The 13,776-nt window shown below is 40.4% G+C and overlaps 1 protein-coding gene across 5 annotated transcripts in view; it reads left to right on the top strand.

Moving 5' to 3' along the window:
* The window catches only part of tln2a (talin 2a), a 92,504-nt gene that overhangs the window by 66,551 nt on the left and 12,177 nt on the right, over window positions 1-13,776 (top strand). For all 5 annotated transcript variants that reach the window (XM_069173379.1, XM_069173377.1, XM_069173378.1 and 2 more), the window contains 18 exons: window positions 393-601; window positions 2,342-2,461; window positions 2,997-3,194; window positions 3,322-3,461; window positions 4,111-4,204; window positions 4,377-4,466; window positions 4,562-4,684; window positions 4,783-4,926; window positions 5,586-5,747; window positions 6,046-6,186; window positions 6,325-6,506; window positions 7,759-7,891; window positions 8,409-8,510; window positions 9,029-9,199; window positions 9,398-9,544; window positions 11,608-11,709; window positions 12,539-12,658; window positions 12,820-12,966. In XM_069173379.1, the coding sequence (XP_069029480.1) occupies window positions 393-601; window positions 2,342-2,461; window positions 2,997-3,194; window positions 3,322-3,461; window positions 4,111-4,204; window positions 4,377-4,466; window positions 4,562-4,684; window positions 4,783-4,926; window positions 5,586-5,747; window positions 6,046-6,186; window positions 6,325-6,506; window positions 7,759-7,891; window positions 8,409-8,510; window positions 9,029-9,199; window positions 9,398-9,544; window positions 11,608-11,709; window positions 12,539-12,658; window positions 12,820-12,966 (2,525 nt within the window). The remainder of the gene's footprint in view (window positions 1-392; window positions 602-2,341; window positions 2,462-2,996; window positions 3,195-3,321; window positions 3,462-4,110; window positions 4,205-4,376; window positions 4,467-4,561; window positions 4,685-4,782; window positions 4,927-5,585; window positions 5,748-6,045; window positions 6,187-6,324; window positions 6,507-7,758; window positions 7,892-8,408; window positions 8,511-9,028; window positions 9,200-9,397; window positions 9,545-11,607; window positions 11,710-12,538; window positions 12,659-12,819; window positions 12,967-13,776) is intronic.

The raw sequence follows: 13,776 nt of genomic DNA, 5'->3' as shown, positions 1-13,776 counted from the left end.
TGATGGGTTGTAGATGACATGTCACATTTCTCATGAGACTCTTATTGTTGGTTCCTGCCTGTGAGGCAAACAGCCTCCTGACGTGTTTGTTTGTGTTACTTGTTGCAGCACCTTTGTCAAGACAAAGGAATTACTTTTGATATATAAAACAAACCTCCCTCCAGTTTCTATGATTTGAAAATGAACACATCGTGGTGACATTCTCTTGTCATTAAATATCAGTAGCTTTATAAATGATTTAAGTTCCCTTTAAGAGATACTATCATGATTGTAGTTGGTGTCTGTTACATCTACACTCTCTCTTGTGTGTGTGTGTGTGTGTGTGTGTGTGTGTGTGTGTGTGTGTGTGTGTGTGTGTGTGTGTGTGTGTGTGTGTGTGTGCGTGTGTGCAGGAATAGCAGCCAGAGAGACTGCTCAGGCCCTGAAAACACTCGCCCAGGCAGCCCGCGGCGTCTCTGCTTCCACCACTGACCCGAAAGCTGCAGCTGCCATGCTGGACTCAGCGCGTGACGTGATGGACGGATCAGCACTTCTCATTCATGAGGCCAAGCAGGCTCTGATTTCCCCCGGAGACGCTGAAAGCCAGCAGAGGCTGGCACAGGTGAGATGATTCAGGATTGCTGGGGGGGGTGAAGTCTATTGTTTAGGCACATCCTTTTCATGCTACAGCCGTGGCCTGAAGCATTATGTTTTCTAGTTGACCGTCCAGCCCTCCGTCCCATCTCGTGAACAAGATATTGCAGGAACACCTTGAGGGACTTTCTTTAAATTTGGTACAAACGTTCACCAGGACTCAAGGATAAACTGACAATATTTTGATGGCGAAAGGTCAAATGTCACTACGACCTCACAAAACTCATTTGTGGTCATAATACAACAGTTATGTGCGAATTATAACAAAAAAAACACAAATGTCTGATAAAATAGTGATGACATCTTTATTCAAAGGGTAAGCGGTCAACTTCACTGAGAGATCAAAATGTTCTATAAAAACACTTTTCTGTCCATTCTATAAAGCCATAACTCGGAAACAGAAGGGGAGATTGTGATCATATTTCACATTTGGTCAAATAATTAATTGGTGACACTAATCCTGGGTGTCCACCTTGAAACTGTGCTGATTCTGAAGATCTTCTATGCTGTCAGGTTAAAGATGTGTGAAGCATCCACGCTTTACAATATATAGTTTCTTTGCAGCAACATCCATATTTGATGCAGACAGGGATGTAAACTTTACCATGAGGCCACAAAAGTAACATCATCAAATGTCAATACCAAGATTATTCTGCAGGTTTACTCATACATTGTGTTACTGACAATTTGTATGCACAGTTTTGTCCATAAATGGAGTATCATTCTGCAGTTACTTTAACCTCATTGCTGCAACTCTCAGCAGCTACCTGTGTCCTTAGTTCTTCAGTGTTCAAGTATATAATTCCTGCCTCCTAAAGTCTGTGTATTTCATTAATATTTTATCATCAATGAAATACATTATGAAGTATTCATGTTTCAATTTGGAAATCATTGATGATTCTAACAATAACAAAGTTTAATAATGTTAAATTTTCATGGATTTTGTTTATTCTACTGTGGTTTACGTAGAAGTAATGTGACTCTAAAAGCAACTAAGCAGGATCTGTTTATGTGTAAGAAATTAGAATAAGCAGCCATGTAAAGTGAAAACGACAGTTCTTTTTCTTTTTAACTAACAGCCTTTCTTTTTTTGCTCAGTATATTTTGTTGAAATTAGCTGAATGCTTAGATAAATGTCTGCATGTGTTTGCTAATACACAATTCAAGTGAACACTTGTCAATTTGAGCAAGGGACGCTATGATAAACCTGGTGGCACATTCACAGGAAAAGTGCCTTAATTATTTATGCCTCGTCGTCCTCATATTTTCTCCCTGAAATTAATAAATCATGCAATAGCAATGCCGGAAAAATTAATGAGAGAATCGCAAAACCATAATTGGGGTTGTTTTTTCCTCTTTAAAAAAGTGTGATCTAAGACCACTTTGTCATTTGAAAGTGCTTTGGATACAAGTTAAGTTAAGAAACCTGTGCTTCTCTGTTAACGTATTGGCTCTTGTTTGTTTCTCAGTGAACTGCGTCACTAAGGTCTCTGTCATGCCATGTGCTTCTGTTTTGGCCTCTGTAATGAGATGCAATTTTTAGCACATTAAGTAAGCACACCCACACGCGTCTATTTTTCTGCACAACTCTCCTTCTCATTATCAGTTTGAATTCAGATTTCTAGCTCAGCCTGGTCGCCTGTACTCACATTTGTGTATAGATAACAGCCTTTAATCCAGCCTGCTGTGACCCTGCTGTGTGTTCCAGGTGGCCAAGGCTGTCTCACATTCCCTGAATAACTGCGTCAACTGTCTGCCTGGCCAGAAGGATGTTGACATGGCTCTCAAGAGCATCGGGGAGGCCAGCAAGAAGCTGCTGATTGAAACTGTGAGTTTTTGTGTGCCTCTCACCTGAGCTCTGCCAATGTAACACCAGAACCACTGGGTTTCTTTTAGTTCTCACAGCGAATAAAAGAAATATAGAAGTAATGACACATGTAAGTTAACAGCAAAACAGGCCTATAAATACCATTTTAGGTTTTATTTCAGTGACTATTTCTACAGGTTGCAGCAGCATTATTAATCTGACAGGAATAGAATAAGGAAAGTGTCATACTTTAATTTTGCTTTTTACTTCTTTCCTTCACTCTCACTTTTTAATTGTGAGTAATTGTTTGAAATGCACATAACTCATTGTTCAACAAGGCTGTGATGACTTTTGAATTGTTAAATCATTATTTAAGGGCATTACTCAAGTTTGTTTTAACTTCTATCTTAACTCATTGAATGCTTTTGTATGGTTAACATCTTGTTGTTACTGTGACACCTACTATACACGGTCTGTAACTGTCCTGATATTATTTACAGCCACAGTTAAATCTCCGTCTTACATCTTGACTCTCTCATCTGTGTGCCCCGTTCAGATCCCTCTGGCATCCAAGTCATTCCAGGAGGCCCAGAGTGATCTGAACCAAACGGCAGCAGACCTGAACCAGTCAGCAGGAGACGTGGTCCACGCCTCCAGAGGCTCCAGCAGCCAGCTGGCCGTGGCCTCGGGGAAGTTCAGCCAAGACTTTGATGAGTTCCTGGATGCTGGCATAGAAATGGCTGGGCACACTCAGGTTGGTCTTGTGGTATATCAGTTCTCTGTAACGCCAAAGTCTTTAAAAGCTCCCAAACAATACAATTTCGGATTCTTTTGAAAATATCTTCACATGTCAGTGTGTGTTTGATGTTATAACTTTTCAGAAAAAGGATGACCAGGTGCAGGTGGTTGGTAACCTGAAGAACATCTCCATGGCCTCCAGCAAACTGCTGCTGGCTGCTAAAAGTCTGTCTGTGGACCCAGCAGCCGCCAATGCCAAGAACCTGCTAGCTGCTGCTGCAAGGTACCACAACTAGCCACATACACACCTACACATTATGTTTACGTTTGATTTGTAAGACTGGAATCAGATGGAATGCCTCAACAACTTCTAATGATAGATTTTAAGATGTGAGGGTCACAGGGCTGATTTACCAATAAGACTCACAGCAAATATTGAGCTGTCAATATAGCTGTCGAAGGCAAGACCCAGTTATTCCAGTCAATCAATAAAACTGAGTTTAAAATGTGTTTTACTGACACTGACAATCCGATTTTGCTGCTTTTGGTCCAAAACCATCCTAAACATGTCAGTGTTTTAGCATATTGAACCATGGTACAAATATCCATCAAGGTAAGTGTGTTTTGTGTTGATGTTCATGTTATCAGCAAAATTCACTCTTGTTTATTTATTCAGGTTATTCAGTTTCTTGGGTCTGATTGCAGTTGCCAACCTCACTTTTTTGTTGTTTTTTTGTTTAAACATCTGAACTACATAAGCTTGCACAGAAAAAACAGGCCTCGAGATATACTCTATACAATGATGCATGTGCAAGCTTTCTTTTAAAACTCACACTCCAACATGTCAAAACCAGCTTGCGCTGAAGCAAGGTAAGGTACTTCTTTTCGTACCTTCAGGGACCAGTGTGTGATTTTCTTTCTCTTTGTTTCAGAGCTGTGACTGACAGCATCAACCAGCTGATCACACTGTGCACACAGCAGGCTCCTGGTCAGAAGGAGTGTGACAACGCCCTGAGAGAACTGGAGGTAATCATAACCTCCCCACCTTGTGATCTACCCACCATCCTGTCTACAAATGCTTGACAGGGGTTAATATGGGCTTATTTGCCGTGAACTAGTAGAAATACGAGAGAATTTAGTAAAAATATACGACCTGCAAAGTCTCTTATAAAACTCCCACTGCTCACTCGTGTCTCAGGCTGTCAGAGGAATGCTGGACAACCCCAATGAGCCAGTCAGTGACCTCTCCTACTTTGACTGCATCGAGAGTGTGATGGAGAACTCCAAGGTAAGCCTCCAAATCAGACAGCCTAGTGATCAGAAGACCAACAACGCTGCACACACAGCTAAGCATTTCATTCCTCATCTCTTTGTCCTATCCAGGTCCTGGGAGAGTCCATGGCTGGTATTTCTCAGAACTGCAAGACTGGCGATGTGTCTGCATTCGGAGACTGTGTGGGATCAGCGTCCAAAGCCTTGTGTGGCCTGACTGAAGCGGCAGGACAAGTACAGCATGCAGACAAACCGTTCTCACATTACAGGGGCTCTTTGGTGGATCATATATTTCCTTTTTATTAGTATTGATTCATAATATTTTTCCTCAGGCCTCCTACCTGGTGGGTGTTTCTGATCCCAACAGTCAGGCAGGACACCAGGGGTTGGTGGATCCCATCCAGTTTGCCAAAGCCAACCAGGCAATCCAGATGGCCTGTCAGAATCTGGTTGACCCAGAAAGCAGCCCCTCCCAGGTACATGCATGTACAATATTCTCTGAGATCAATGTGTTGGATGAATGAAACCTTAAGCATGATTTAAACTGCTGCAGTTGTTGTTTGTTCTATTGCGCTTTATCATTTTTGATTTGTTTTCTGTTACACTTTTCTGATATGAAGGAGTTCCTGAGCTCAAGGCTCATGTTGACATGAACACCTCAGTGAGCAATTTTACATCTTTAAATTAAACCAGCCTCTCATGTTTAACAGAAGTGTCGAGACAGAAAGTGTATTCATCAACTGCTCATCACCACAATCAGAAAACATCCAGAACTCCTTTGAATTTCTACAAAAACATATTAAGTTTTCCGGTCGACAGTTTAAATCAGAAGTTTGTTATAACAATAGTAAATAATAGAGGTACATATTCATTCCACATGGGTGCAAATGCTGTTAGCGGAGTTCCAGGTTTGATATCCAGCTTGACCTCTTTTGCATCCGATTCTCATTTCAACACATTTTCTTTCTGTCTTTATTATGACTATGTGTAGTGAAGATAAAAATGACAAAAATAAATATATAAAATAAAAAACAGAACTTTTAAAGGCACAGAGGATAAGCATTTTATGCTGTATCATCAACAAATACATATATTATTTGCTAATTTACTATTTTGTTCTTTTTCAACCTGTCAGGTGCTCTCAGCAGCCACCATTGTTGCCAAGCACACCTCAGCATTGTGCAATGCCTGCCGTCTGGCTTCCTCCAAGACAACCAATCCTGTGGCTAAGAGGCACTTTGTCCAGTCTGCCAAGGAGGTGGCCAACAGCACCGCCAACTTGGTCAAAACCATCAAGGTAAGATTTCTATTTTTGGATTTCTTGTTTAATTGGTGTATCATGTAGCCGAGTTTAATTTGACAGCAACGTCCGTTGTGATGTGTGTGGGATAATTTTGAGGAGTCTTCCTTTGAGTCGATTCTGAAACATTTGTGATGCACACCAGCTCATTATTGTTCCCAAAAAGTCATTTCTATCAAACATCTGTCAGTGATTTGTATCGTTCTTGACTCTTGAGTTTGAAAGCGTAACAGACAATTGAGTTGAATTACATTTGTTTCCTGCACCTTGACATTCTGGCTCTCTCAATTTCTAGGCTTTAGATGGTGATTTCTCAGAGGAGAACAGGAACAGGTGTCGAGTTGCCACGTCTCCGCTAATCGAAGCTGTGGAAAACCTCACAACGTTTGCTTCCAACCCAGAGTTTGCCAGCGTCCCTGCTCAAATCAGCTACGAGGTACGGCTCTGTGACCATCAGTGTGGTTTGTATTATTATATCAATACAAGTCTTACAGGAAACATAGGCTGCAAAACCGAGACATGGTAATAAATGCATATATGTCTACATGTCTACATTCCACTGTTTTTCCTGCAGGGCTCTGCAGCACAGGAACCCATCCTCCATTCAGCGTGCTCTATGCTCGACAGCTCCACCTATCTGCTCAAGACTGCTCGCTCATTGGTTATCAACCCCAAAGACCCGCCCATGTGGTCTGTTCTTGCTGGTCACTCGCGTACCGTCTCCGACTCAATCAAGGGTCTAATCACAGCCATCCGGTTAGTGAACGTGCATTTATTCAGGATTTTACAAACTAGATGTAAAAGAAACAGAAAAGCTGATAAAATACAACATCTAAAAGTTGCACTTTAAGGAGCAGTTTGACAATTTGATTGTGCATATATGCATGTACTTTCTTGCTGACAGTTATATGAGAAGATCAATCACCTCTCAGTTTGTAAGGTAAATATAAAGTTAGCGCCAGCAGCTGCTTAGCTTAGCATGAATGTTGAAATGAGGGTAACAGCTAGCCCGGCTCTTTTATTAAAAGGAGTTTGATAAAAACAACACATTGGTTTTATATGAGGTTGTGAGACTCCAGCATAAAACCAAATCATCATTTTAATCCAATTTTGACACCTGATGAAGTTGTAGGGATTAAGGAAGGTGAAAATGTAAAAGTAAGGTGATGAAGTTCAGCATAAAGTTTGGACTACAATACAGTTTTTCCTCCCTTTTGTCGGTTTGCACTGCTGTATAAAACACCTTGAGAAAGGATGCCCGAAAGCTGTACCCTGGGGTGACATGCACTTGTTCTTATACCTGTGCAGTTTACATTTTTAATCTCCTCTTTCGCACCTTTTGTACCTGACCTTGATCAGAACAAAAGTGATGCCGGTGTCAAACGCACTGAATGTTAAGGTTCCTTCTCGTCTCACAACATCTGTGCATTAGCATTCATACACAGCCGGCTTAGCATCTCTTTCAATTCTAATGCCCTTATCACACTCTACCTTTTATACTGCAAATTCGGGAGTGGGAGTTTGGCCCCGGCCTTTAATATAATTCAATGATATACTGCGGTGCCAAGGAATACAAATAGTGATTGACTCCATCCTGCAAAAGCCGACTTCATATCTTTGTCGGTATCATTGCATGCGAGGATGAGGTCTTATTTTAGTTCTACTTTCAGTGTGCCGCCATGTATGGGAATGGATGTTTAACCAGCTTATTCTGCCCATGAGGCCGGAGACCCAGACAACTCGGAAGCTTTAAAGCTAATTTGGCTTCCCAGCTTGATCTCGCATACAGGCCACATTTGAGCAGATGTTACCTGAGCAGCAGTGAGATGAGAAACCCGCAAGATGTTAAAAAGACATCCCAGAACCTGTCTGTGTTTTAATAACTTTCCGTTGTGTTAACATTTGCTCTTCTCTCTCTTCCTGTGTCTATTATTTCCTTTCTTCATTACTCATTTTTGCCTCCTTTTGCTCTGTTTCTCCTCTTATCCTGCTCTCATTTCATTCTCAGGGACAAGGCCCCCGGCCAGCGGGAGTGTGACTCGTCGATTGATAACATCAACAAATGTATCCGGGACATTGAGCAGGCCTCTCTGGCAGCCGTCAGCCAGAACTTACCCAGCAGGGACGACATCTCCCTGGAGGTAAGCAACCATCAGGAGACGGTTTGATAGCTTTTCCCTGTTTGCATTTGTGTCTGTGTGTTTGTCCTTGTCTATTTCATCTCTTTTGCTCACTTTTTCTTGCTTCTCCATAGCCAGTTTCACAGTCTGTTGTTTTGTTCTGGTCTTTTTGTTGAATTTTGTCTGTCTTTTATAGATCTATTTTTGGTCAGGTACTTTTTTATTTTTTTAAACAGTATTTTGAAAGGTGCCCTCTAGTAGTAATCCTACAGTACAGTTTGGAGTCCATTGGATCCTTATGCCCTGCGACTGGTATATTTTAAAGCAGAACTGGTCAGATCAGGTTTTGACACTTGCACCCGGTTTGCTGAGCTTCAAAAAGTTTAAGCTTGCATATTAGAAGCTCGAGTTGCTCAGGGCAAGTATCTCTGCTTAGTTTCCTGGTTTTTAGCAGGTCCCAGCTGACTTATTTGAATGCACCTCTGTCTCCCATAAAAAGCAACATAAAAACTAATTTATTTTTATTTTCTCTCTTCAGGCACTACAGGACCAGCTGACATCCACCGTGCAGGAAATTGGCCACTTAATTGACCCTGTTTCCACCGCTGCCAGGGGCGAAGCTGCCCAACTAGGACATAAGGTAATATAGGGCAGGGAATTAATTGCTATTATACTGTAACTGTGGAGCAACAAAGTCATACTTTTTTAGCAGCAGTATTCAGTCACAGCAGTATTGCATATTACCTTAGGCGTGGCCGATATGAATAGAATTAATACTACGACAAATGCTGCTGCTTTTATATGCATCAATATCTAATAATACATGTTTGACTCCCACCACTCACCACTATTTACTGCGTGTTGTTGTCCAGCATTGTCAGGTTACCAGAATTTCTTTGTGTCATAAATGAGGTTATTATAAAATGATTAAAATCTGCCAGGACAATTCCCTCTGCATTAATGGTCTGGAAAATATGGCCCAATAGGTGAAATATCTAAAAGGTTTATCACACTTATGTGTATACCATCTTATAACAACTGGTGATGAGGTTCATTCATTTACTTGCTCAGGCGTAAATATCATATTTAGTTATATGTAGGCTGAATTTGATGCTGTTTTTCACACAACTCATCAAAAACTGTCCCTCTTTGCCTCAGGTAACCCAACTGGCTGGTTACTTTGAACCTCTGATTAAGGCCTCTGTGGGCGTGGCCTCCAATCTGAATGACCACCAGCAGCAAATGACTTTCCTGGACCAAACTAAGACCCTGGCGGAGTCTGCCTTGCAGATGCTCTACGCTGCCAAGGAGGGTGGAGGAAATCCAAAGGCAAGTCCATCTTATGCTCCATTTCATTGTCTCTGCACTTTGTTTAAAGTGGCGCTTCACTGCTGCGCCACACCTGTAAAGATTATCTGAACTGCTTCAGTGAGGATAATTATCTGTTTCCGTGAAGGTCCATTTTTTTTACACTTATAGTAATGACACATGTACAAATATTTCACGTGTGCTTGTCACACTTCACAGGCATCACACACCCATGATGCCATCGCAGAAGCAGCTCAGCTCATGAAGGAGGCAGTTGACGACATCATGGTGACGCTGAATGAGGCTGCCAGTGAGGTGGGAATGGTGGGAGGAATGGTGGAGTCCATTGCAGAAGCCATGGCCAAGGTGGGTTCTGCGGAGTATGGTGGTCTGTTTGATGCTTGGTTGCATCAGATAATCAAAAGACACAGCGTAGAATCTTTACACTTTTAATTTGCTCTAATGCTTACACCGTTTCAGTGAATCCTGCCTCTCTAGTTCTTGAATAATGATTGTCTGCAGTGACAGACAGACTGTTACGTGTTTGGACTCTTTCTTTAACAGCAGTAGCCCATTAGTCTTGACATCCTTTCCTCAGCCACGTTTTCTATCTCTTCCTGGAGGTCCCTGGGGTGTCCCAGTGACAAGCAGGGTAAAACAAATGTAGTTGCTCCTTCAGGGTGTCCTCCCAGGTGGACACCTTGAGAAACCTTCAAAGGGAAAAGTCTGGGAGGTATTCTGCAGCTGCTGTGTACTCAGCTGAAGATTATTCAGGACAGGTGCCTCATCCAGATGTCCTTAATTTACTCTTGGTTAATGTTTAGGTTGAGTTGGACTTTCTTTTACCATCATCGGATACAGATCAAAACCAGCTGTGTTTTAGTTGACAGCTCTATTCTGTCTTCATTTGTGTTACAAAACGATATGGCTGCAAATCTGCTAATACAATCATCTGAGTTTACCCTAAAACGATCAAAACCCCCTGCTGAACTGAAGGATTATCACAGCTGTCTCCATACCCTCCCTTTACCTATCACTGTCAACAAGCAGAAATGGCAAGGAAAAATAATCCCAACTATCTATAGTACACCACAAATGGGGCTACTGTACTTATTTTAGACTAAATTACACATTAAGTTTTAGTGTAAACTGGTAAAATTGTGCAGTGGAATTTTTTTTTTTTTTTTTTGACAATTGGATTGGATTGCAATTTATGGCTGTAAAGAAAATAAGTGGGATGAATTGGAAAGTTGATACTGGCTACAGGGGAACCGTCAGGGAACGTTCCTAATCTTTTTCCAGGGTTCACAGAAGCAACCATCATTTTCAAATGAAGAGTTCGTTTTTTTTCAAGCATGATTTCCAGTTGCTGTTCCTATGCAACCGCAGTGTTTCCCAGGCATCAATAAAAACACACTGATTAACATATAAATACAAATCACAAGCTACTGAGGCAGAGAAAACCTGACCGTCAACACAACCATTCAAAGTCAGTGCCAGGCCATTTGGACAATCTTACCAATTAACAGTCAAATTATTGGCAAACACGTAAGGTGCGAGGCAAGAAAAATCCTTTTATCTCAAGTACAGTCAGGAATAGCATCAGCTAATTATATACATCCTCACCCTCCTGAGTGAAAGGTAAAAAAGATGTGTGGGTTCACCACAGGCAACGGTGTCTTTACATCAACTCATGATCATGATTAATTAACAAAAATGGTTCATATTAGGTCAACAAGCTGAGCATGCAGGTGTGTGTTTTGTCCGTGTCACTCAGAGTAGTTGATTAAATGGGGATAATCCTCTCAGATAATCCATCGGTATAATGGTCACTCTCCACTGTGGTTTGAGCAGAGGTGATTTAAAAGGCTTTTCTGATGAACTTAGTCAAGGCTGCAGATTTTAAGGTGTTATTTCTCTCAGCGGAAGAAGTGAACATCATGTACTTATGATATTACAGGTTAATTTCAGTACGTGCATGTTTTTTCCCCACATGTAGTCAGTTCTCATCACATTCACGTGTTGAACATCTAATTTAGCAGCAATGCTAGAAACATAAAGTTTACACTGGAAGCCCGTGATCAGATGTTTCTGTAGTTGATGCCACTTTAAAGCTGTAATTACAGAGTGGGTTTGGTGGATAATTTATAATGAGTGTTTATCATTCATACTGAATGTGTACAGTATTTGAATATGAAATTGCATTAATGTTGGGCTGCAGATGATCTGATGCCTACACACCTGGCAGAATTCATATAATTGAAGGGTAGATTAGATTTAACATGTCATTGCAGCTAAAGAGCTGAATGATTGATTGTCTTCATGTTTGAAGATGTTTGCGTCTATTGTGAAGGACAAACCAATCTTGCCTAAAATTAAAACTGCAGTGCCATTTTAACTCCTTTGAGTGTGTGTATGTCTTTCCTTAGCTGGATGAAGGTACTCCACCTGAACCTGACGGCTCATTTGTGGATTACCAGACCAGCATGGTGAAATACTCCAAGGGAATTGCTGTCACTGCTCAGGAAATGGTAAGCTGTCAAATGAATTCCGAGCAGACTGTTTCAGAGATGCGAAAAAAATGTTTTTACAGAGAAGTCATCTAAAGTAAATCAAAACTTTATGATGAAATAGAACATCAAAATGTGGTTGATCTACCATAGCAAACCGTATAAATTTAGTTAATGCTTGCTGGTTGCTAGTTGGTGCTAATTCATAATACATAATGTAAAATATGTAGTGAGTTAAATCAAAAAGAAAATGTGTTTGTAAACAACTGACAGTGTCGGGAGGATACCTTTTGAAATTGAATTGGTTACAGATTCTCAGTTAACCTTTTAAAAATGTAATAATTAATGTATCTATTTTGATTACTTAATCAAAGTAATGGAACGTTTTATTACTTTTCTAAAAAAAAAATGTTTTAAATGGGAGAGTCAAGTTGAAAATTCTCATAAGACAAATATAAACTTGGCCAGGTGAACAGAACTTAACAATGTTTACTGCCAAACCTTTATTAAAAGTTTTTCGATATAACTTTAATTAAGATTTGAAAATTAAAATTTTAAAACCCAGCCACCAAAACAAATTACAAGCATGTAGATCACAACTGACTGCAGTAAAAGAAGAATGTTCCCAAAACCTCAAACCAAGTCTACATTCAGGTCCATCCACTCCTTGAACCACAGAACCATTAAAATATTTACCAGTTCAACTTGTTGACTCTGAAGTATGATGTCACACTTATTGTATTCATAAGGAAACACATATTTTTGTTTTGTAATGAAGTAAACAATAAATGAGCTGATGTAAACCTGTGTGGTTTAGTTTAAGCTGAAATTCAATGTGTTTATCCATCAGATGACTAAATCGGTGACTTGTCCAGATGAGCTGGGAGCCCTGGCCTCTCAGGTGACCGTGGACTACAGCCAGCTGGCCGTTCAGGGGCGACTGGCTGCTTACACTGCTGAGCCAGAGGAGGTGAGGACGAAACCCACCCAAACACAGAGTCTTACTCATCAAACAGCTCTGCTTCATCAGTGTGGCAGGTTATGTTTATATAAGCTATTGTTTTTTTTTTTAAATGACAATTAATAACTCTGTAACTTTGTGTTGTACTGCTATGTTTTCTATTTATGCAGATTGGTTTCCAGATCAAGAGCCGAGTCCAGGAACTCGGTCATGGGTGTATCTTCCTGGTCCAGAAGGCGGGGGCTCTGCAGATCATCCCCTCTGATGGCTTCACCAAGCGAGAGCTCATTGAATGTGCCCGTGCAGTCACAGAGAAGGTATTATTATATCCTGATATTAAAACCTCAGAGTAAAAATGTTCCTCCTTTTTTTTTTTTTTTAACCACAACTTGCTTTTTTATAATCTGCAATATTTGTCAGAATTATTTCGACATAATTATGTCACTACTGAAGCTAAATTGATCAACTTAGTTGCCCCATGCATTAAACCAGGACTGTCCCTCTTCTGCCAACATCACTTATTGTTTTTGTGTTTGTTTACCAAATCTCTGTGGTGTGAGATTTTTCTGTTTGGCTGGGTGTGATTAACATCAAGTTAACTCTGTTCAGTGTTGTTTTTAACTGAAATAGTAAAGCGCTATTTTTTGGCTGGGTTGTTCTCATGATCTGATTCTGCTCTTGTGAGTTTGTGCTGTTATTCCTTTTATCCCACTGTTGTTTAATTATGAGCATCCACAGCATTTTGGATCGTTGATACTTCTTTCACCTTTTAGATATTTTTTATTATAGTCATTCTTTTGCTGAAGAAGAGAAGAGCACAGGTTTGTCTGTGTAACATATCATGCTTGTTCTGTTTTGATATCCTTACTTATTATTTTTAAGAATTCAAGTGTCATGGTCTTTTTTGTGCGAGCAGAAGTCTGGAAATATCAGTTAATAAATTTCGCTGCCACTCAGGCATCTGTGAGGAAAGCAGATGGTTGAAATCAGTTTGACACGTACTCATTTCACTGAGTGAGTAATGCTTTGGGCCAACATGGTATTTTGTTGTCACAGCAAATACTGTATAAATACTCTTTAAAGGCACCGTTTATCATTTTCCAAGGAGATTCATATCACAAAAAATA

The sequence above is a fragment of the Embiotoca jacksoni genome, unplaced genomic scaffold (assembly GCF_022577435.1).
Source record: "Embiotoca jacksoni isolate LCO1_2020_lvr unplaced genomic scaffold, fEmbJac1.0.p SCAF_6, whole genome shotgun sequence".
NCBI lineage: Eukaryota > Metazoa > Chordata > Actinopteri > Embiotocidae > Embiotoca > Embiotoca jacksoni.
The sequence above is the reverse complement of the archived record's forward strand: the minus strand, read 5'-3'. Positions and strand labels throughout refer to the sequence as shown.